The following is a 25,377-nucleotide window of genomic DNA, read 5'->3' as shown; positions in this document are numbered from 1 at the left end:
ATTACAATTTTTTCAGGTCTAATCTTCAATGTAACTTCCTCTGGAAAATTTTTACTGACTACACCTTGCCCCCCAGCTAGACCAGGTCAGATATCCCTGCTAGTTCCTTACTGTAGCATTTCTGAAACTTTCCTGTAATTGTAGAGATGGTCGGAACTTTGCTTGTGCTGCTGTTTTCTACCCTAGTGTTTAGCACCTAGAAAATGTGCAATCAGTATGTGTTAAATGAGAAGATACTACTTCCAATGGCATACTCTTTGAGCACCTAATTATTCAGAAGTTTCTTGTGTTAAGCAGCACTTTGTCACTTTTCTTTTCTTTTTTTTTTTTTTTGAGTCTCGCTCTGTCTTCCAGGCTGGAGTGCAATGGTGCGATCTCAGCTCACTGCAACCTCTGCCTCCTGGGTTCAAGCAATTCTCCTGCCTCAGCCTCCCAAGTAGCTGGGATTACAGGTGCCTGCCATCAGGCCCAGCTAATTTTTTGTATTTTTAGTAGAGACAGGGTTTCACCATGTTGGCCAGGCTGGTCTGGAACTCCTGACCTCAAGTGATCCACCCACCTCGGCCTCCCAAAGTGCTGGGATTACAGACGTGAGCCACTGCGCCCGGCCTGTCTCTTCTATTTAATGGTTCTGGTTCTATACCCTAAAGAACACAAAGAACAAATCATTAGACAGCCTTCAAATAAATAAAGGAATGTGCTCTGTGCTTCTATTCCACATAGGGTATGGTGCCTAGAATTGAACAATCACCTAGGTGTGGTCTGACCTCAGAGTAGAGTGGGACCATCACTATGCTCATTTGACAGCCTATCCTTGTAATAAGGTAGATTGAGATCATATCTGCTTTCATTCCACTAGTGATTCATAATGGCAAACTCCCTAAGTTCTTTTTCTAACATGTGTTGTTTCTAAGAACAATCTCTTGCATATGCATTTGTTTTTTGGACACAAGTCTAGGAACTTACGTTTCTTCTTGTTAAACTCATCCAAGTTGATGTTGTTAAACTCATCCAAGTTAATGATGTTAAACTCATCCAAGCTGATGATGTTAAACTCATCCAAGTCGATGATGTTAAACTCATCCAAGTTGATGCTGAAGCAACATGCCAGTTGACTAACATGGGGGGATTTTAGTCCTGTCACTGTCTGTATTTGTTTTCCTACCTACTTCATGACATCTAATTTATAAATAAACCTTACTAGCCATATAATCAGAGACAAGGTACTTAAGTCAAGCCTGTTTCTTCATGTGTAAATGGGGTTGATAACAGGATCAGGGTTGCTGTGAAGAATACATGTGCATATGTTCACAAAAAACATAGTGCAGTTCTTGGGACATGATATGTACTCAATATATTTTATCTATTATTATTCATATAATTGATAACAAAGTTGAATAGGGCAGGTAGAGGCAGATGCCTTTGTGACATCACTCAAAATCGTTCTCCTAGGTTTAGTCATATTCATTAATAATGGTTTCACGTAGCCTATTTCTATTTATTTTGCCCACAAAAACATATTAGAGAACTTTGAAATGCCTTTCTCAAGCATACTATGATGTTTCTTAGATTTATTGCCTAGTACTCCTTAACCCTCAACGAAAAAAGAAAATTTTGTTTTCCTGATTTGTTCTTAGTGAGCTACCCAAACAACTTTTTGCCAAGACATTTTGAATACTACCCTTATTTCTTAAGACCTAAAAATACATAATAAATAAATAAATAAAACTACCTACTAAGAGTATATGAAGTGATTTATTGATATTGTTTAGATCCATTATATACAGGTAGAAACTTTCCAAATTGTACAAAGAACCATTAAGCATATTGATAAAGACAGTTTTATAGACAAAACAACTGGAAAATAGTTTTAACATACACAATATATAATTATGAAAAAAAAGTAGAACACATATTGCTCTACCAGATAAATCCCAAGGTTATTAAAAGTCTGCTATGCAAACCTTAAGTTGAAAAATGTGTTCAATGGAGTTACATGGTCTTAAAAAATTAGATATAATGTAAAAATTAAGCTTTTTTTTTTTTCTCATTGCAATTGGGAGAGGAACTGAGACAACTTTTTACCCCAAATCTATACAGTTTGAGAAATAATTTATATGTCTAGCACAAAGAAAGAAAATTGAGAATGTTTATGGTTCTGTAAACTTTGCCTTTTATGAAATGCAAACCACATCAGTTTTAAAAATTAGAAACTGTGCAATCAGAAACAGACTGTTCCCTTTATGGTACCATTGTACCTAAATTGGCTTTTTATACCTGAGCACCAAAGCTGAAGTTCTAAATGCCATCTCTTCTTGAAAAGTTATTCTGAAAATGAGCAAGAAATCAAAACTAGCCTATTATCATCTAGAAAATTAGGCACCAAGAAGGAGGTTATCTCCTTAGAAATGCAACATCAGTGACAGAAGTTTCAATTAATTAAGCAGCTGACAGATCTCCTTGTGAACACAACAAAGGAAATCCACATAAGAAGAGCCTCCATAAAGTCCTTTGTCTTCTACCAGGAACTGTCGGAAAACCATTTCTGGCTGTTCTCGCTGTTTTACAATTGTGAGCTAGGGAAAAAACCAAACAGTAACAGCACCTGGTTATAAACATTATTTGAAAATGGCTCAATTTTGTCTATTTCAATTTTGGCAAACATTATTGAATGTCTATTATGTGTGAGGCTATGGAGGATTATGGGAAAGTGCCTAATATCTAGAGTGGAAAGAGGCATGGACCCCGAAACCCCGAAACCCAAGACATACAATTTTAAGTGGCAAAAATGAAACCTAAGCAGAGTGTTATGGGAAAGGCTTCACAATGATAGTAACTGTCACCTGAGCCTTAAAGGATAGGGGTAGGGCTAGAGAGTATTCCATACTGGAATACATGTACCATGTACCAGAGATACAATTATGGCTGGCATGTAAATTATCACAGGCTTCTAAAAGGGACAAATTATCATAATAATGAGTTTGGGCTTCTGTAGGAAATGTGATCCAGTGAAGGTGCAGAAGAATGAAATGAGACAATTAAGTGGCAGCAGTATGTACAATACAGTCGTGAGACAGGGACAGTAGATAGGAAGTGGTTTGAAGTGTCTGGGTGGGAGATGATCAGGTTCTGAATTAGAGCAGTGGAGGTGGAAAGGGGGTGGATTGGGGAGATGCTAGAGAGGTTAACATGCAGGGAGAATTGGGAGAACTTCTGTCCTTTGCTCATCATGATTCTCTAGACCTGTGCTGTCCAGTACAACAGCCAGCCACACATACTATTGAGCACTTAAAAAATGTGGCTCATCCAAATTGAGATGTACTGTAAATATAAGACACACAATGGATTTCTAGACTTAGTATGAAAAATAAAATGTAAAAATATCTCAATAATTGATACAGATTACATTAGAAATTATATTTTGGATATACTGGGTTAAATTAATTATTTAAATGATTTTTTTCTTTTTAAATGTGGTCGTCAGAAAACATAGAATTGCATATGCATTTGCATTACTGGAGAGTGCTGTTCTAGAAGCAGCCCACAGGGAAGAAGCCCAGAAGAGAGCCAGTTTTGTCATGAACACTTTGAGCCCTTCTTTCTACACCTGTATTCCTATTTGAGGAAGTCAAGGTAGGTGATCTGAATGGTCAGAATTTCATATTTATTGCACCACAAGTGGGGTTAACTGATCTATACATGCACAAGAGTGCTTCTCCACCTGCGTCCTATATAATTAAGAGGAGCCAGCGTATTTCTCACTTCTTCCTCTCAGGAGGTAAACCCACCAGAAAGGCCTGCAATAGGGAAGCACATGCAGTTAGCCCCTTCACCAGCTGCAGCAGGGAAGGTATGTGCAATTTTGGCTAGGAGGGCATGGCCCTCCCTACTTTTGCATTCTATGCTTTTTAGTTATGAAGTAGAATAATTCTGTCACCACCACTTGCTTTTTTCTTTTATAACATTTTGGCCTGGATCCAAGTCTGTTAAGTTTTAAATTGCTCCTGACCTAATAAAAATAATCATACATAAGAACAACTGCTGCTGCCACAACTCAGCTAATTCCATGTGGATGCAGATATGTGTGATGCCTTGGCTTTTGGATGTCAGCTCTAGGTACTGGGAGTTGGCATTGGAATAGCTGTGTGCATAGGCAGATTCCACTCCTACACGCTCCAAAGTTTAAGATTTGCCTCCTGATGAACCTGAAGTCAGGATTCTTTTCATTTTATGTTTTATCCACCCTCTCCCACATGCCACTACAACTTTACTATTGTCCACGATTGGTAGGGGCAGTGTGAGTCTAGCCTCTGACACAACTCGGGCTGAGACTGGGCAGGATAAGACACTGAAGGAGGAAAGACTTGAAGTTCCAATTTCTTTAGAATTTACTTTCTTTATGGAAATTAATAGAAATAAGTTCAGGTTGCTCATCTGAGGTATTTTCTATTGCTGCCATTCACTTGGGTTTGTTTTTGTTTTTGTTTTTGTGTGGTGCTCATTGTACAACTTCCTCTGACAAAGTGTCTGGCTATGAGCTGAGGTGGTAAGTAGAACAGGGACTGGATTTCAGCCTTGGGAGAAACTTAGCTTTAAACTACAGTGATTAATATCCTACCCCACCATTTGACTGTCTACAGATGTCTGGATGACACAGAAAGTATAGTGGAAGGTCTCAGGGGAGTGGAGTCATGGAAGTGGTGTTGGCCTGTCTTGACACAGTGATGTTCTCTTCAAGGGGCACACCCACACCAATAAAAGGAAAGCATGCTGGTATGGATTGGTAGATTCGTCTTTATGTCCCCGCTTTACATTTCCGAAGGGGGGGATGGCCCTATAGAGTAAGGAGGAGAGCATTAAAATAATCACTGCTTGTCACCTCCTTGCTTCTTGTGTGTCCTCTCCAAGGGAAGACTGGCTAACTCTGAATGTGACATTCTCTGGGTCACTTTACCAGAAGTCTTAAAGAATTAATGTGCTTCAAAAGCCAATCTCATCTTTCATTGGCTGACTCACAGGGAATCGCTAAAGCATGGCAGTGATTAGGAAGGCCCAGGTAGAACATGTTCAGCGAGAAAAGAGCCATGGTACAACCTTCGGGGAATACCAACTCTTAAGTGGCAGATGAATGAAGAGAAGCCAATGAAAAAGAGTCACTGAGAAAGAAGAATCAGGAGCAGGAGATGTTTTAAAAGCTGACAGGAGAGCATTTGAGGAAGTAGTCAACCTTGTACATGCTGTAAAAGGATTGAGAATCAATTGTCTTTAGCAAGTTGGCAGTGTACTGAGAACTGGAGAGATGGGAAGGAAAGAGCAGTTAATAGAGACTTTTTCAAGGAGCTTGGTTGTAGAATGTTTGGGATGTTGCCAGTGTTCAATAAATACTTGTAGAATGAATGAGGAAAGGGAAGCAGAATCTTGGAGAAGTGGCAACTTCTATGAAGGTAGATTTGAACAGCTTGTAAACTGTGGAGAAGGGCCAATGGTAAAGGAATACTCTAGGCAATACAAGTGAAAGGAGAGAGAATAAAAAACATTTGCAGAGAACCGTGCAGGGCAGGACTAGAATTTATCAGGAAGGCACTTGGTTTCGGTCATCTGTAGACATACTGTGGTAGAAATCTTTTTTTTTTTTTTGTTCCCCCACATGTATGAGAATAATCAGACAATAAGGTCTAAGAGGACTGAGTTTTTGGAAAAGTAATTAGCATAATCTGGAAGGTAGCAGTTCCTTCTAGATTTGATTTTATTATTCTTGATCCTTCCATACCAACTCTTTCCTCCTACTTAATCTTAACGCTTTAAAAATATGTTTTCATTTCCTTTGTTGAGTCAGTTTTCAAGTGTCAGAGAAAAGGTGGAATGCTAAGCGCCCTGGGACTAAGCAGATAGTACAAGCCCTGTATCTGCTATGATCCAGCTGTGAGACCCTGACCAAGCTAGTCAGCTCCTTTGAGCCTCACTTTCATGTCTGTGATGTGCAGGTAGGTATAGGAAGCCAGGTAATCTCCCAGATTCCTTTCAACTCTGACGTCTGTGGATTTTAAATATTTCAAATTCTTTATAGAGATAGCACTCTAAGAACAGATGGATACATTTGCAGGTAGTACATAAGAAAATATGATTCTTTAAGTATTCAAGCTAATAATTGTTTTATCACACAGGTGTTTAATATTTTATTCACATGTAATATTTGAAGCTCATCCCCAGATGGTTTTATAACCAAAGCTGACATAACTTTGGTAAGAGGTTGGAACAGGTGGGAGAAAGCAGAAGAAAGTTTAATGTTTTTCCCTGAAGGAGGAACTACTGAGCACAAGGATGATCTCCATGCTCAGTCCTGCCTCTTCTCTGCAAATGGCCAGTTGGAGGGATGCAGTTGCTGCAGCTGGGATGAAGGTGAATCATTATTGCTGTGCATTCTAAATACTAGTGGCTTTCAATTTGCATTTCATTGGACTCAAGATCTGGTTACATGTTTCTAGGCTTAAACTGAACCCACATAGGTGCTGTGTGGTGTGAAAACTGTTCTAGAAAAGTTGTATATTCATCCAGATTTACCTAAGTTCAATTTACCTAAGCTCTACCTAAAGTTGATGTTTGCATGCATGAGTTACTTTCACAGTTACGAATGTTGGTTTAGATTGACATCACATTTACATTTCAGGAGACAATTGGCCCCATAAATACCCTGGCACTTGTAGACACGTGCCTCCAGGTGAGTGTCTTATAGCTCTTCAGTAAGCAGTGTTACACAGCACATCATCATCTATACATTCTAGATCCCAGGAGACTCTAATATTGAGCTTGGGAAGGAAAACAAGTAAGTATCTGGAAGGTGGCAACAAGATATAATTTTTCTTGGGTTCTAGACATATTAAATTTTTTTACTCAAACTCAGAAAAGGCTAGAAGGGCTTGGAAGGACAGGAATAACAAAACTTTTCAGAGATCATAAATTAAACATTGTAATAAATCAAATTTTACAAATATTCTAAATGATACTTCCATAATTAAGTAATTTTAGGCACCAGAAGAAAAGTCATTTCCAAGTCTGTTAATGATACCAAGTGCTATTAAATCATGAAGTTAATACTGACTAAGATACCCCATAGTTAACCCATGGTAATAGCTGTTTATGTTTGTGACTGATAAGTAGGTAGATATACTTAGAGGTTAATGTGAGGGTTTTTTTAACTTTTATTTTAGATTTGTGATGGTGTGAGTTTTTAAAATCAAAGATCACTTCATAAAAACATGGGGTGTGCATTTTACATCTTTAATGAAATTTTTAACACTTGAATAAAGGGAAAAATAAAATCGCTTTCTTACCTTCATTGAATATGGCCTCTTTTGTTGGATAATACCCATTATCATTCTGAGTTGTTGAGAGTATGGGTTTCCCACTTCAGGCAGCAATGTCTTAAATTTAAGAAAATCAAAGTTTTAGTACAGTTTATAACATTTAGATAGAAGTAGCAATATGAGATTAGCATAATGTTACAAACATCCTTCTAAAACCATGTACTTGAATATTGGTGTGGTTCATTACCTGAAAACCAAAACTGTGGGGAAAATGCAGTAAAAATTATTATTGGCACCCATTACCATAAATGACAGAAGACAATTTCTGTCTTTTGAAAAAAACTCTTCCTCTGGAATTTGACACATGCACATCACTGAAGTGACACAGCACAGACGTAGTCAGCCCTCTGTATCCATAGGTTCTGCATCCATGGATTCAACCAACAACAGACAAAAATAATATTTGGAAAAAATGCATCTGTACTGAAAAGGCATGGATATTGGGGTTTTTTTTTTGTCATTATGCTGTAAATAATATAGTTCAACAAGTATTTACATAGCATTTTACATTGTATTAGGTGTTACAAGTAATCTTTTTTTTTTTTTTTTTAATAGAGGGTCTCACTATGTTGCCTAGGCTGGTCTCGAATGCCTGAGCTCAAGCAATCCTCCCTCGTCAGCCTCCCAAAGTGCTGGGATTATAGGCGTGAGCCACTGTGCCCAGCTGGTGTTATAAGTAATGTAGAGATGATTTAAAATATATGGGGGTATATGCACAAGTTATATGCAAATACCATGCCATTTTATATCAGGAACTTCAGCATCTGTGGATTTTGGTATCTATAGAGAGTTCTGGAACCAATTCCCCATGGATACCAAGAGACAATAGTATATGTTTTATGCAAACAACTTCCTGTGAAGGTTTTATCCCTTTTCAAGATTCAAGGCTATGTTGTGAGAGAAAAGAATGTACTTTATTCCTTCAGTGGATGGAAAATTCCATCCAAGTACTACTGTTCCAGCATTAAAACAAACTACCAAATGTTGATTTCTCAAAGGGAATGCAGCCTCTTAGATATCCCAGAAATCTGGTTAGTGGTCTACAGGCCAATCCAGCTGCACATGGCATCCAGGAGATATGAAGGATTTTGACTTACATTTCTTCCATTAAGACAGAGTAAAATGCTAATGTTTGCTTCTCAGCAAGATGCCAAGAGCCAATGCATCATCGTGAGTTAGCCAGAGAACATGTGAGTTAGAATGTTTCACCATAAACCTCAAGTTTCAGGAAAAGTTTATGGTCAATATTTTTCAAAGGAGTAAGGAAAACAAAAAATTCATTATTTATATTCACACTCCCATCCCCTATATGCATTATGTGGCATATTATGGTAGATCTATTTATTCAACAAACAATGTAAGTATTCTTCATGTATATGTTTTAAAGTGCCAACTGCCTCTAAAAAGAAAGTAGCTTACATTTGGTTTTTAACTTTGTTTCATTTTGTTGATGAAAGTCAAGGAAATACCGGTATACTGATATAAGCGCAGACCTACCAATCTGCTGCCTTGTGATAGAGACACTGGCTATTTCCTGTGGATGTTCAGTTCAGCAACTATGCATTCAGCATTTACTATGTCAATATATTACAAGAGGAAGCTTCCTTAACTTTTATATAAAAATTCTTCATAGTTCTTTGCCTACTGAATTTTTTTAAAGTTGCATTTATAATCATTTCTTAATTTCAAATATATGCAGATATCAATTTCCAAATCTTCATCTTAAAACCAATCTCTAACTGGAATATGGATACCCTTGAATTCTCTTAAAAATACACTTTTGACATTCCTAATGAATATGCAGCTCTCTAAACTGATCACCTGTCATGGCCTTGAATTTTAATCCTGCCTCTTCTGCGAGAAAATTTATATATTGATAAACCGTACTTCATACAATTGGGTTCAACAACTAGACTTAAGCCATCTTGCCACAACGTAAGTGAGGCTTCAGGAAACTATCTGCTGAGCTCTACTGGAATCCACTATCAGAGTCAGACAACGGCCGTCTGGCAGTGATGCTCACACAACAATGGTCTACAAATAAGGTTTGCAATAAATGTTGACTCTGGTACAAATTATAAGCTGGGTTTTCCTAAGATACTTTAAAATGGTCATTTGTATTAATTTAACATCAAACTCACAATTTCTTTTGTTATTGCAACAAAGGGGTGTATAGTCTGTTTTTATGGAATTATTATTTGTTAACTCAGTAATCTGATTTAGTCTGTAGCCAAACACCTATGAAAGATTTCTACATTCTTTTGAGTATGCAGTTCAGCACCAGGGGTGAGTCCAGAGCATAAGAACTGAATTCAGTTCCCACCTCTGCCATTTTATTACCTGAAGGAACTTGTCTCCAAGCCTCAACTGATTCCTCTGTAAAATGTTGAGATCATATCCATCTCACTAATTTGTTACGACAATTAACTGAAATGGTATATTTAAGTATTTAGAGTACAGAGACTGGCACACAGTTAATGATCTGGAAGTATTAGCATTTTCTATTAAAGTCACATATTTTAGTTGTTTGAAAGTATACAAATAACCTTATACAAGCTAATTGATATTGATCAAAACATGAAATTCTTTCATATACAGAAATATATGCCTTATTATTTTTCTTTCTATAATACTTCACTGCACATAAATAAAAACACTTGTGGTAATATGAAAAATAATTTTATAAAATAAAATATAAATATAATATAAAAATAAAATATAAAAAAATGAAAAATTAAAAAAATTATTTTTCATATTACCACAAGTGTTTTTATTTATGTGCAGTGAATAAAAATACTGCAAAAGTATTTTTAAAAAGCAATGAAAAAAATACTTACCATATCTGTGTTGATATGTGCAAAAGATGGCACATTAAATATTCCTTGGATCAGTTCTGGTGGGCTGCTTACTCCCAACCATAGGAACATGTGTAGGCCATTAGCCAGTAAGAATATTCCTTCTTCTGAAAGACGGGACTCAGAGCAACGAACAGCAGCAGGTAACATTGTACTCTTGACATCTAACGTGTGCTGGGCAGGCACAGACGAGAATTAGAAACTCCTTTCTTCCCCTTCCTTTCCCTCCTTCCTATCTCTTTTCCTTTCCTTTTTTCTCCCCCCACTCCCTCAGTGCATATTTAGTGAGTACCTATTATGTGCCAGACTTTATTCCAGTCATTAGACAATAATCCCCACCTTGTGCAGCAAATGGTTTTGTACAGGAAGAGACAACACATAAAATAAGTAAAATATACAGAATATAGATGGTGTTAAGAGTTATGAAGAAAAGATGCAGGAAAGTGGGATGGGGTGTGTCGCTGGTAAAGGTGGGGGCAATTTTAACTAGGGTAGTCCAGGGAGCCCAAGAACTTTTAAGAAGGTAACCTGAGGAGGTAAGAGAAGGAGCCATGGGGACAACTAGAGAAGACCATTTCAGATGGAAGGAAAAGCTAGTGCACAGGTCCTAAAGCAAGGGCCCGACTGGAGTGCTTGAGGATCAGCACGAAGCCCAGCGTGGCTGAAGTGGGATGGGGAAAGGGAGAGTAATAGAGGATTTCTAGAAGCGAGGGGAGGGGAGGACACACAGCACTGGGCCAGAATGGTAGGAACTTTGGCTTTTACTGAGATGAGAAATCCTGGAGTGTTTTGAGCGGAGGAGTGATACGAGCTGACAATTTTTTTTTTTTTTTTTTTTGAGACGGAGTCTTGTTGTGTCGCCCAGGCTGGAGGCACTATCTTAGCTCACTACAACCTCTACCACCCTGGTTCAAGCAATTCCCCTGCTCAGCCCCCACGAGTAGCTAGGATTACAGGCGCATGGCACCATGCCTGGCTACTTTTTTTGTATTTTTAGTAGAGATAGGGTTTCACCATGTTGGCCAGAATGGTCTCAAACTCCTGACCTCAGGCAATCTGCCTGCCTTGGCCTCCCAAAGTGCTGGGATTACAGACGTGAGCCACTGCACCCGGCCAGAGCTGATAATTATTTTAACAGGATGCCCTAACTTCTGTGCTGAAAACAGACTGAAGGAGATGCAGAACTCCTCAGATTCCCTCCCCTCACCATAATGAGCACATACTGATGCACATAAGCAACTTGCAGAAAGAGCCCCTGCTCGAAATCCCACACCATATATTTTGAAGGCATTTGTGACTTTAACTTTCCTCTTAAGAACAACATGTTTCAGATATAACATATGGGAAAGCACAAAATATGATTCCCTTCCAGCCTCCTCTAGGAAATGCACCACCCCAGCATGCTTACTATGGGCAGAAGTTGTGGGTAGAAGAAAAGCTGAGAGTCAGCCACACCCATGGTCATGACCAGCTGTCTCTGGTATGCTCGTTCATCGGTTGAGATCTCTGGTCTGCTGAGTAGCACACAGTTTTTCAACAAGCAATTCATGTACACTGGCAATACTTTCATGGAATCTGGTAGAATAAGCTGAAAAAGACAATTTTTTGTTTCATATGCTTGATCTTTACTGAGAATAATCCCCTGAGCTTCATCTGTAAGACTGAAACATCATTTGCTTTTGAACTTGTAAGGATGTAAGGATTAACTGGTAAACCATGTAAAGCACCTAGAGCACACAGTAACTGGCAGAGAGTGGGCATTCAAAGAGCAGCAGTTGTTTTTATTTTATCTAGTGTAGGTGTAGGTGTTATCAGCACTACCCGCTCACTGCTTAGGATGCAGTCCCAGCTCTGTCTTATTTAGCAGGTGTGAGACCCTGGGCAAATTACTTACCCTGTCTTTTTCTCTCTTTTTTTTTTTTTTTTTAGCTGAATATGGAATAGTATAGCTACTTCATGATAATTGAGTTATGCGAATTAAATGATCTGTAAAGCACAATAGTGCCTAGCACATAGGATGTACCATATATATATATATTTAGATGTATACATGTTTAATAAAAATTTTTAAAAAGTTACTTCCTAACCTATGTTTCCACTTCAAGAATAGCATTTCTAACTGCCCACAGGATATCTCTTCCTTTATGCTTTTCATGCATCTTAAACTCATCAAACAAATATTAAATGCCATTGTGTCATAGGTTCTGTTCAAAATGTCAAGGATATAAAAAGGAATAAGGCATAGTCCATGTTGTAAGATGTTTGAAGTTCGCTGGGGATAGACATAAATACATAAAACATAATAAAGAGATTGCAGTATTATAGATTAAAAAAGGAAATGCTTCATGCATTTAGATATGTCACTACCAAATGATAACCTGCAAAATCAAACTCCTACAATTCCACAAACATGTTCTTCCTCTCATGTTTCCTATTCAGTGTAGAACTTCCAGATGAACCCTAATTCATGTATTTCTTTACCCTCAATTAATAAACAAATCCTTTTAATTCCACCTTCATAATCTACCTGTACCTCCTCTCCATCCTAACTTTGGCTCACATGACCTCATCTAACTGCCCCAAAGTATATGCCCTTGTGAGATACTACAACCTAACACAATGCAGCAATTCTAGGAACACAACCTGATGATTTAAGAAATTATAGATAATGTCCTGATAATGTCCTATATTGTTTAACTTTCTCCTTAATCAATATTGTAAGAATAGCTAATAATCAAGTTTGATCTGAGTGTCACTTCCTTCCACTTAATAGCACAAGTCAGTGAACAAGGACATATCCAAAAGAAAAATTATACATACGCGATAATAATAACTTGCAAACAGATAAATGAAATATCTGATCTATAACCAAATGGTTTCTTTTTAGCTTTCTCTTTTTTTTTTATTTTTATTTTTTGAGATGGAGTCTCGCTCTGTCACCCAGGCTGGAGTGCAGCGGCACAATCTTGGCTCACTGCAACCTCGCCTCCTAAGTTCAAGTGATTCTCCTGCCTCAGCCTCCTGAGTAGTTGGGATTACAGGCATGCACCACCACCCCTGGCTAACTTTTGTTTATTTAGTAGAGATGGGGTTTCGCCATGTTGGCCAGGCTCGTCTCAAACTCCTGATCTCAAGCAATCCGCCCGCCTCAGCCTCCCAAACTGCTGGGATTACAGGCATGAGCCACCATCCCTGGCTTAGCTTTCTATCTTAATGATCAAAATGGATATACAGTTATCAGAATCCACACTGAAAAGAAAATGTCCTTGAGGGCTCTGTGAGAATTTATTCTGCAACTTAAATTTATATCATAAGTCTCTTCTCATGGTGTACTAAGTAAGGAATGTGTGGGATAGAACTTTCTAACTGGCTCAGGCAGACATATTTCAGAATGATTCTACTTTGCAGTTTGTTTCCCCTATCAACTTCTAATCTCCTTTCAAAGAACCAAGGACAGTTAAATGTATGTTTATTCTTAAAAGTAGAACACTCTCTTCTTCTAATTTTTTCTCTAGCATAATATATCTTCACTTAACAACATTTGGTACTGGATTACTTTCTCAGCCAAGGAAAACTATGATAAAAAGATGTAGGAACAAGATCATGGTCATATTCCAGAGCCATGTGGCCCCGATGCTATTTCTGATCTAGTTACTAGTTAGGCATTTTACATGTTATAAAGATCAAGGATCAAGAATGTTCTTAGATTCCTGTATAAAGCATGTCCGTTTGGTTTTAAAATATCAGATTGAAATGTCACTGGTTGCTTCTAATTAATGAGGTCATATTAAACGAGTTCAGAAATCTGTGATCCTAAATACCACAAAGGGGGGAGGTTGGCCCACAATGACACTATTACAACTAAAAAGTCTAATCAGAGGAGGTTGGATTGTAGGAGGCAGAGGGAAGAAAAACAGGTGGTAAATGAGAAGGAAAATCTAATCATGAAAACAAAAAAAAATGGAGTTAAAGAATGAAAGAAAACAAGAAGACAGTCTTATTCAATGTTTTTGAGGTGAGGAAGAAAATGTGCCACGGATTACCACTATAAAATCTCCCTACCCCACCGACCCCCTCCATAAATAACTAAATTATTCTTTGGGAGTAAGGTATGAGTGAGGTGGGAGCAGTAATTCATGTAAGTTGAGCTTGCTTGAATTTGGAAAATTCTCTTCTTCTTTAGGTTTTGAAGTGACAGAAGTGGTAATAAGGTTTTTTTTTTTTTTGAAAAGCTTATTTTGCAGTTAAGGTCATTCGACTTGCCTTTTGAAATCAATGCACTCCCATACGATATTAATATATTTAAGCTCAGAACAGTGAGCTATTAGATTTACTAAAAATAATCTACATTGCTTATGTAAGCCTTATAAGCCTTAAAGTTTGCTTTTTTTGTTTGTTTGTTAAAGATACAGGGTCTCACTTTGTCATCCAGGCTAGAGTATGGTGGCACAATCATACCTTGCTGCATCCTCGAGCTCCTGGGCTCCAGGGTTCCTCTTGCCTCAGCCTCCTGAGTGGCTGGGATTATAGGCATGTACCACTACACCTGGATAAGTTTTTATTTTTAGTAGAGGTGGAGGTTTTGATATGTTGCCCAGGCTGGCCTTCAACTGCTGGCCTCAAGCAATCCTCCTGTCTTGGCCTCCCAAAGTGCTGGGATTACAGGTGTGAGCCACTGCACCCAGCCTAATTTATCTTGTTTCTAGTTTCTAGTTATATGTCTTTTTTTTTTTTTTTTTTTTGCCCAGGCTGGAGTGGAGTGGCATGATCTTGGCTCACTGCAATGTCCGCCTCCTGGGTTCAAGCTATTCTCCTGCCACAGCCTCCTGAGTAGCTGGGATTAGAGGTCCGCACCACCATGCCCAGCTAATTTTTTGTAGTTTTAGTAGATGCGGGGTTTCACCATGTTGCCCAGGCAGGTCTTGAACTCCTGACCTCAAGTGATCCACCTGCCTTGGCCTCTCAAAGGGTTGGGATTACAGGCATCAGCCACCATGCCCAGCCATATGTCTTAACCCAGCATCTATCATATGATCCTCAGAGTGACAGTTTCCTTAGATTTTGTACCCTAATTGCCTTCTCTTGCTGCAGCCTAGTTTTGGCTTCAGCAATTCAGTAAAAGTAGTTCTACTGAGGTCCAGTATCACATAATCCAAATAGCTCCTTGATGGTCTTGCTTGGGTCAAAGAAACTTTGGGCGCTATGGTAAAATACTGGAATTCCTTTAGGAATCTCTCCATCTTCACAGATACTATTTTTCACAAGTGAACTGTAGGAAAGTACCAAGTTTACAGTTAGATTTTCTGAACAGAATAAGTCCAACTATTCTATGTTTTCAGACAATACTGTTTTAGAATCTCCACATTTTCTAGACTCCATGATGGTTAATCATAAGGTACTTAAGTTACATTATTTTTTTAAAACATACCATTGGTTGAAAGGCACACTTGAAAAGTGCTAATGGAAACACCTTATTATAAGAACAGGAATAATCTCTATCAACTTATTCAGAGAAAATTTAACATCATAATGTTTTTACTCCAGAAATAATTTAATTTTGCAAACAGGTTATCCAGTGGTAGAGACAATGCTTTTAACTTTTAAACCAGAATAAAATGACAGGTTTTATTTTCTTCCATAAATAGGCAGTAAGTTTGTTTTTAACTTAAGGTCTTTGAATCCAGTTGTTTCAAAGTTAACAAATGAATGTCCAGAGAGGACACTAACTGTATCTGCACTGCTTCAACTAATGCTCCTGAAGTGTGAGATACTCCAGAAACAGAATCATGTTTCTGTAGCTCTAAGACAAACAGTAAAATGAGGTCAATGTTTACAGTGCTCATGATTGGACTACCTTCTGGCTAGACTCCAGGTGTACCTGGTGGGTTTTGTGTAATTTGAACAAGCATGCTATGAAATAGTACTGATATCTGAGTTGACTAAAATGGCAAATCTTCTGAATAATAAAGAAGACTGAATACTTATATAGATTCAGGAGTTGCTTATATGATTATCAACACAGGAGATAAAAGAATGGATGACTAATTTAATCACTTTGGACAGCGTGGAAAGGAACTTTTATGAAAAGTCCATCTGGTAAATGTGTTTGTTTTGTTTTCCTTCTTTGCCCAGATTGCGCATTTGGGCCCAAAATTTATCTGTATTCTTTTCTGCTGAGGATTTACTTTTAGGTGGGGCTTCCGATGTCCTCTCAGCACTCACTTTTGACAATGAATGAACTAGAAAATTTTCCCATCTGTTGCTGTTTTAGTTGAAATTCTATATTCACATATTTGATACACAGCTATAAAAACGCCATCTAACTTTTATTGACATAGACAAGAATGTGAACAAGAGAGCAAATGCAAAAATAAATGTGGACTTGAGGTTCTGCTTTTCCTTTTATAGGAGAGAGACTAAATGAGGTTTATTCAAAGAATCTTCTAAAATTTCAAATTACTAAATGATGGAGTCAATTCTTTGAAAACTCTTCACACCTATTAATAACTTTTAAATGTAAAGAATTCCAGTATTTATATTTATAAATTATATTTGTTTATAAAATATGTTATTACTGCCATCAGCTCATGTCATCTTTGTCAATATGCCTAAAATACATTTAAGCATACACATTTCATAACAAAATACCCATCTCTGGATACAAAAGAGAATCCTGTTTATATTAGGACACTTCTTACATATAACATTCTTTTGTTTATACATACCGCAGTGACTGTCAACTAAATATGTACATCCATTTTTTTGTTCAGATTTTTAAATGTTGGCTATAAAAAAAAAAACCCACAGCCCCCCAAATTGCATTCTTAATCTTCTCAGCTACACGGTTTACTATAACAGCATCGAAGTGCCTGCAACATCATAAGCCTTCAATAGCTACGTGCTGAAGAAATGAGTAGTCGTTTGTAACACTTTAACATCTATGTACAATAGGTGCTCACCTGGCTTGCTGCAGAAGGACTCGCGCAGTTCTTCCGGTAACATGCCAACATATGGGCAGTCTGATTAACTAGAATTTCCCGGATGACCTTCAAAGGCTGGTGGAGAACTGCTTTAAAAGCTATGTGCACAAAACAATGAAAAGGACACGAGTTTTAGCTCAGACACTGGTCTCTTCAAATAATCAAATAAAAAAGAACAAGTTGCTATTATCTTCAGACCACCCAGCAAGAATAATAGCATTTAAATCTGTTCAAGTCATTTGTTAATGGTCTCCTCTTGACTAAATATGATGATCTAACTAATGGAGAACACTGGTCTACCTACAGCAAAAGGTTATATTGGCCAGATTTATCTTCAGAATATTAGAATTGTACACACAGAAAAAAAAAAAGACAGGCCAATTAGTCATTTTTTGACGTCCTGACTTCTTACAGGCTGGATTGCTATGTTTTCCAAACCTTAGTGTAGAATTTCTCAAGGAAAGCCAAAGAAAATTCCACCTTGGGCCCATTCTATTTCATAGTTATCATGGTATAGATAAGCAAGTTGAGTCTAACATTAGAGATGGTCTCCATCCATTAACCCAATGTGTCAGACGGCATGATCACATACCATAATAAGGGTCTAAGCATAATATTCCTAAATTTCAATTCAGACTGCCACTCCACAAGTTAACTTTAAGTAAGTCTGTATAGCCTGGCCCTGAACTGAGTTATCTCACTTATTAATTTAGACTTAGGAATGCTGACTATTCTCTCTCAACCTTTGCTTTTATTAGTTCTGAATTTACCCACCAAAAGGTTGCAAAACTACAGTGCTTTTCAGCTACTGACATATCTTGACTGAATTACTAAGCAAGGTTTACTGAACCTCAGGATTGGCAGTGTTACCTGACTTGGCAAAGAAGTTGATAAGAGCATCTGTCTCACAGCTCTTATAAAGATCAGCTAGCTGGGAGCTGCAGTTTAAGCCAAGATTGTGAATCCGAAGTCTTCTTTGACCACTGATTGTTGTGTAAAGCACAGCACACTGTAGAAGCAACATTGAGGTCACATGTTTTTCTCATTAACATATCCACCCAAGCTAGCTTGATCTTATTTGCATTTACAAAACACTGTGTACAGATAGATAAAAGACCTCTAACTATTTTTCCACAGTTTTTTTTTTTTCTATTATTGTTAAAGAATGAACAACAGGAAGTATGGGAGAATAATGACCCATCCATTTGCTGGATTTCAATGTAGCACTTCACTGGTTTAAATTGTTGAGTGATTCACATATAAATATCTATTCACATTTCTACAACTAGTCTGCATTTTTCATAGCTCATGTTTTATTACCAGGGATCCTGGTCCCCAAACAATACCTCCAGGTGCTCAGAGCCCTACTCAAGGCTCACTGTCTTAAAAACATACAACTAGCTTTCACAATGGACTTAGATCTTATGCTGATGATATACATTTGAAGAATGCATAGATAGAAGCACTTTCCCAAGTATCTGTGATTAAAAAATACTTTAATTAAAAGTTCTTCCTCAACCTAATGCCAGCCTCTCTTCATCCTTTAAAGATGATGCTAATGTTTGAAAACTATGACCATGTATATCTCGTGGTCATAGTTTTTCTTGTTTTAATTCAAAGTCTCCATGGCTTCTAGTTAGTTTCACTTTAAACAAAGCCAAATCCTATTCCACTTGCTTATAATATGACAATGTGCTTAACATAGTATTATGGGCTGAACTTTGGCTCCTCAAATGTCCTAACCCCCTAGTATCTAAGTATTTGGAGATGAGGTCTTTAAAGTAGTAAATTAATTAAAACGAGTTCATTAGAGTGCACCCTAATTCATTATGACTGGTGTCCTCAAAGAGGAAAAACTTTGGATATAGACATGTAACAGAGGGAAGATGATGTGAAGACACAGGGAGAAGAAAACCATCTACAAACCAAGGACAGGGGCCTGGAACAGATCCTTCCCTCTAGGCCCTCAGAAACCTTGATCTTGGAATTCCAGCCTCCAGAACTGTGAGAAAATAAATCTCTGTTGTTTAAGCTGCTCACTCTATAGAAGCTCTAGCAAATTAATATACATATGGTAGACGTAAATAGGTGCTGAAGGCTAACAGAAATGAATCCTGTTGGAAGTCAGTTTGCTAATGCCTGTGATACTTACCACAAGTTTGCTGGACTTGCACGCAATGACACATAATTGTCACTTCATGTAAGTAGCAAATATGAATGAGTACGGAGAATCCTCACAACTGAGTGCTTTAATCTACTGACTTTTGACTTTGGAGAAAGATAGCTGAGTTTTTATGAAGAGACTAACACATTTGATGGTATTTCAGTCTCCCCACTGATCACTGTCGGCAACAAACAAAAAAACGAAAGATGGGAATAAACTCTCAGTCACCTGGATTAAGGCTCCAGTGTCTTCACTGAGTTTGTCATCGTGCTTGAACTCCACGGTCACTGCCTTGTCACAATCGATGGCAGCCATTTCTACATCGGTGGTGTTGTTCATCAAGATTCCACCAAAGAAATCAGTGGCTCTGAAACCTAAAACGAGAAAAAGGGAAATTTTCTCTTTATTTTACTGTTATTTTCTTTGTTGGCCTGTTATTAATTTGAAAAAGAAACAATTATACAAGAGAGACTTGAAGAATTGTATAAACGATAATTACCTGTGCTGGTACGAACCCTCATAATAGCATCAAAGCCTATTTTCTTTTCAATATCATTTCTGAGGTCGTTTAAAAATTGTTGTCTATCCAAGTGCATCTAAAAAATAAAGTCTGATCAATGTCCACCAGATGGCAGTAAAATACTTAAAATAACAGTTCTCATTTTAATCCTGAGGTATTTTTTAAATCCTGATTTGGCATATTTTTGTATATATCTTATGCTTCTTTGGTTAAAGAAAATATAGCATCTTTGGAGACTGTTTCTTAACTTTTGAAACTACAATCTCATCTATTATTTTCTTTCATTTTAAAATTTGGATGAGAAAATCGATTATTAATTGCAAATGGGAAAATTAAGACAGCATAAGTGATCCACTCAGTGGCTTAGGGTTAGAGACAAGGCTAAGACCCAATGTATAATACCCGTTTAATGAGGCTGGGGAAAGGCCTTGCAATTGGGGCTTTTAAAAACTCTGACCACATTCAGAGCTTTGTGAAGCTATGTCAGGAAAAGTAGAAACCCTTTCTCCTAGCCCTGTTAACTACTCTACAATCACCATATTTCTGAAAACTGTCCACATTCCACAACTAAGCAACATTTATATAATATGCACATGTGCACAGTACTGAGCTCAGAGGTCACCCAAGAGAGTAAACAAATTAGCTGAGCTTCTAAAGCTTCTCATCTGACCTTGTCAGTGAAGCTCTTTAGGAAATTCTCACTACTATTTGACTCTGACACATGCATCTCATCCTTTCCCCCCAGTCCCAAACACGAAGGGAATGAAGGAGGAAGGGAAAGATGGAGATTACAGACACAATCTTTATAATAATCCCTGTAGTTGCTTACATACAACTGGGTGCTGCCTGCACAGTTCTTGATCATCATTTTTATCTTATAATGTTATTGAATGAAAAAGACTATTAAAGTTTGTGTTGTTGAAGATGAGAAAGAAATGCTATGTAGGATTCAGTTTTGCAACAATTGGAGTAAATATAAACAACTGAATAGCAGCATAGGCAACATTAACACTCTTTTATTATAAAATATTTTACTGCCTGTTTACATCTTATAGGCTTTTCCTCTGCTGGATTATAACATTTCTTTTTTAGTAAGATTGAAGGAATCAGTAATAATTATGAATACATTGAGGTACAAGTAAATATTCCTTATTATATCAGAAAGTACATGGAGTTGGCACGTAACTCAAAAACGTAAAGAAATAGGAAAAAAAAAAAGTAATAAGCTTGGATGATTACACTGCAGAGCACCCCCTGCCTACACATCACTTGGTAGGCTGCTCTTTGAAGCCAAGTCACTACCAGGTAGATGATCACACCAGTACATAGCAAACAACCTAGCAAGAACCCCAGTACAATTCACATATGCCAGGAATGGAAGATGATCAAGTTCTTTTTGGAAAAGTGGGAAGAAAAAGCTTCTATGAAATTTATCCCCCTAGCTGGAAAAGGAGCTAAAATTGATCAGCACGAGAGGCTTCATGTACCTCAATACCCAGAATGTGGGTAGAATGAGTAAGGGTTAGAATTCTGTATGATTATTAAGAGTTTATTTTGTAGAGTGTGCCTGAAAAAACATACTTTTATCCAGAAGTCTTAGAAAGAGTTGTTAAAGCTTTTTCAATTTCATTTCATTTACAATCTTTGGTCTTATCAAGTCCCTTAGTTTATAATATAAATAGGTAACTGGTCTCTATTAATAATTTTATTGATGATTAATAAAAATAGATGATGACTAACATTTGTCATTTATGTTGGAGAACACACCTTCCCAGTCCATGCCTCCATGTCTGCCCAGCCACACACATTAGAGGCACACCCCTGACCCCTTCTCCTTAGGTGAGGGGGAGTGACTCATCCGATTAATAAGTTTGGGAAAAGGAACTGAGTGGGCACAGCTGAGCCTCTTCTGGGTCCTCTTCATAGGAAGGCAGCTTGCCTGCAGGAGGCACATATTTTCTGTCCCTCAATACAGTACGTTTTCAAGGCACACGGATCCACAGGAGAAACTCAAATTGTGCCCACTGTGTGCCTGCGTGTATAAGTTTGTCAAATTCAGGGGTGAATCAGCAAGCCCACCTGCCTGCAGACTCAGGTCCATTACAGTGCTGACATTTTGATTATCTCTTGAATCTCTCTCAATTCAGTCTTGGAAAAGAGAAGTGTAATGAATTGATCCCTAAAATCCCAATAATTTAAAACAAATATGCAGTCACTTCAAAAAATATTATCTTAAGTATATTTTACATAAAATATATTTTCCCCATTATGAAAGCTCATATTGATATTTAACTCTGAGGACGAATGAGCTCATTCTATCACCAAATACTTAGGAAGTATGGAATTGCTGAACCATAAATATATATGGTTCATATACACACACACACACACACACGCACAGTCGTCTCTCGTTATCTGTGGGGGACTGGTTCCAGAACCTCCCACAGATACCAAAATCTACCAGATGCTTAAGTCCCTGACATAAAATGGCATATTTGCATATAACCTACACACATTTTACATATCCCTTAAATCACCTCTAGATTAGTTATTTTTAAATTTTTTGTAGAGACAGGGTCTTGCTATATATATAGCCCAAGTTGATTTTGAACTCCTGGCCTCACGTGATCTTCCCACCTCAACCTCTCAAAGCACTGGGATTATAGGCATTGGGCCACTGCGCTCAGCTTACATTACTTATAATACCCAATATAATGTGAATGTTATGTAATAATTGTTATACTACAGGGGATAATGACAAGAAAAAAGTCTGTACATATTCCGTATAATGCAATATTTTGTTCTGAGTATTTTTGATCCGAGGTTGGTTGAAGCCAAGACACAGAACTCTCCTGATAAGAAGGACCAACAGTATACCTTGTTTTCCATCTGCTCTTGAATTTGTATGTGTCATCTACCAGGGAACACAGCTTTTTAAACCCATAATCTAAACAACGAAAATTAAAATGGGAGTACAAGACCAAGGTGAACAAATTGCTGGCATTTACCTGGAAATTGTTATATTTATAAAGGGTTCCTCCAGTGAGCTGAGGAACCAGCCCCAGCGAGGCCACATCCACATACTGACTAGGAAAGAGGAAGAGTGTCACAGAGCAGCCGTGAGCCACGCAGTCCTTGGCCAATGAGTCATAGACATTTGTTTGGGGCTGGAAAAGTATCTGGAAAAAAGATGCAAAAAAATAAAAAATAAAAAATAAAAATTACAAAATGTTTTTGGTTTAAATTTTAAATTTCTATTGAATTCTTACTGAATTTTCAAAATGGAGAAATAGACATTTTCCCATTAAGTGAACTGGGCTAAAGAAACACACTGTGGTCATCATCAGTGCAGTGGCCACCTGCTGAGCACCCAGTCTGTGCCAGGTCCATGCTGTGTGAAATAATTGTGTGTTCAATTTTATTTGATACTCCATCAATCCTAATGGAGCTGATACTGCAGCTCTTACTTTACAGACTTAGATGAGGCAACTTGTGTGTTGTCACTTAAGCACTAGCTGGATCCCTAGAGCCGTAACCTTATCCTTCCCACAGACGTTCCCCTACACTGTCAGGGGTTTTAGGTGAAGGCATATTTTGAGATCCCCACACCTGTGCTTCATGCCTCAGGCCTCTGCCTCCAAAGGGTATTGTCAGATGGTACAGTCTAGATTCTTCTTCCACCCTTTATCTTCAATCTGCTGTTTCCCCCACTTCCTCCATTTCTATAATAGTCTCATCATTCAGTCTCTCTTACACTGATTATCCATGAAAAAGTTTGGGACCCTTTATTTTTTTAGATGGAGTCTCACTCTATCACCCAGGCTAGGAGTGCAGTGGCACGATCTTGGCTCACTGCAACCTCCACTTCACGGGTTCAAGGAATTCTCCTGCCTCAGCCTCCCAAGTAGCTGGGATTACAGGCACTCGCCACCGTGCCAGGCTAATTTTTGTATTTTTAGTAGAGACGGGATTTCACCATGTTGGCCAGGATGTTCTCGAACTCCTGACCTCATAATCCACTCGCCTTGGCCTCCCAAAGTGCTGGGATTACAGGCATGAGCCACTGTGCCTGGCCTGGGGCATTATTTTAATTTACATATTTCAGACATGGTTTTTCTAGGAATATAAAATATTTTAAGTTGTTTGTAATCCAAAATATTCCTGTAATATACAATGCTCTGGACTTAATTTATGAGATTTAGTTTCTCCCCTTTTTTCTTACATGAAGAACACATTGCCTCTTTAACATCTCTTAATAACTGACATATGGATACTCAAAGAGTAACTGTTTACAAAGTACCTTCTCTTTGTCTGTATTAACCAGTTTTTTGTCATCTCTGTTTTTGAGCTTCCCTGGTGCTTCAGCAGTTGGCAAGGAAGAATGGAAGATGAACAGCTTCCCAGGACAGTCTGCTGCCTAAAAAAAACCCAAAAACCCACAGAAAATGGCTTGAGTAGGAACATTTTAAGAGAATCAGAAAACAAAATATAAGTTATTTCTATGAGCTAAGCACTATATTCATTTAATTTAACCCTCATAATAACCTTTGTGTCCTTGGGCAGGCACTATTCTATTTTATAGATTAGAAAACTGAAGCTGAGAGAGGACAAGCCAAAAGTCATACAATTTGTAAATGAAAGAGAGCCAACATTTAAAGATAGGTCTGTGTATCATGACGCTTTAAGAAAACTATTAAAATGATGTATTACAATGACATACTTTCTTATTTAGCCTACAGTACAGTCTTTCAGGACCAGGTAAATCCCATAATATAAAGTAGATGGTAGAAATCCCAGGATGATGATGCAAGAGAAGCTCTTATTTCAAATCTTCAGTAAACACGGATTAAAGCTACAGTGGTATTCTGAGGAAGAATGCATAAGAACGTAGTGGTGGTGTGGCAACAGTAGACACCAGGAACCAGCTACGAGGCAGGATGCCAAAAGGAAAAGTGTGGGATCAAGATTATATACCTGCAGTCTCTGGGAAGCAACAAAAAGAAGAATCAAGCTCCATGACAGTCAAGTCAGCATTAAGAATCAAGATTTAAAATCTTATTTAAGGAGTTAAGAAGTAACCTACTAAGCAAAATTTCCTGGAATTAAGTATGATTCAATATATTGTCCTTCCAACCCCTGCCTTTCACCAAACCACACTGCACACTGCTCCAGAGGGCTGCCTCTGAAGTGGAGACAATGGCTCTGATCAGATATGTGGCTTTTATCCTTACGAATCCTGAAGAGCTGAGCACAGTAGCTCATGCTTGTAATCCCAACACCTTGGGAGGTCAATGCTGAAGGACTGCTTGAACTCAGGAGTTTGAGACCAGCCCAGGCAACATAGTGAGACTCTGGTCTCTACAAAAATAAAAAGATTAGCTGAGCATGGTGGTGCATTCTTGTAGTCTCAGCTACTCAGGAGGCTGAGGTGAGAAGATCGCTTAAGCCTAGGAGTTTGAGGCTGCAGTAAGCTATGATCGTGCTACTGCACTCC

General features: G+C 37.9%; 1 protein-coding gene across 4 annotated transcripts in view; it reads right to left on the bottom strand.

Annotated features, from left to right (window-relative positions):
* Window positions 1-1,736: 1,736 nt before the first annotated feature.
* LOC105486188 (SEC24 homolog D, COPII coat complex component) overlaps window positions 1,737-25,377 on the bottom strand; it is a 112,210-nt gene continuing 88,569 nt past the window's right edge. For all 4 annotated transcript variants that reach the window (XM_011748909.3, XM_011748911.3, XM_011748912.2 and 1 more), the window contains exons 14-23: window positions 24,184-24,300; window positions 22,892-23,062; window positions 19,863-19,959; window positions 19,592-19,737; window positions 18,070-18,208; window positions 17,179-17,297; window positions 11,628-11,807; window positions 10,202-10,393; window positions 7,332-7,421; window positions 1,737-2,576 (exon numbers count right to left, since the gene is read on the bottom strand). In XM_011748909.3, coding sequence (XP_011747211.2) covers window positions 2,436-2,576; window positions 7,332-7,421; window positions 10,202-10,393; window positions 11,628-11,807; window positions 17,179-17,297; window positions 18,070-18,208; window positions 19,592-19,737; window positions 19,863-19,959; window positions 22,892-23,062; window positions 24,184-24,300 — 1,392 coding nt within the window. In that variant the 3' untranslated portion in view covers window positions 1,737-2,435. The remainder of the gene's footprint in view (window positions 2,577-7,331; window positions 7,422-10,201; window positions 10,394-11,627; window positions 11,808-17,178; window positions 17,298-18,069; window positions 18,209-19,591; window positions 19,738-19,862; window positions 19,960-22,891; window positions 23,063-24,183; window positions 24,301-25,377) is intronic.

This window comes from Macaca nemestrina, chromosome 3, assembly GCF_043159975.1.
Source record: "Macaca nemestrina isolate mMacNem1 chromosome 3, mMacNem.hap1, whole genome shotgun sequence".
Taxonomy (NCBI): Eukaryota; Metazoa; Chordata; class Mammalia; order Primates; family Cercopithecidae; genus Macaca; species Macaca nemestrina.
Note: the sequence above shows the minus strand (reverse complement) of the source record. Positions and strands in the feature narration are given on the sequence as shown.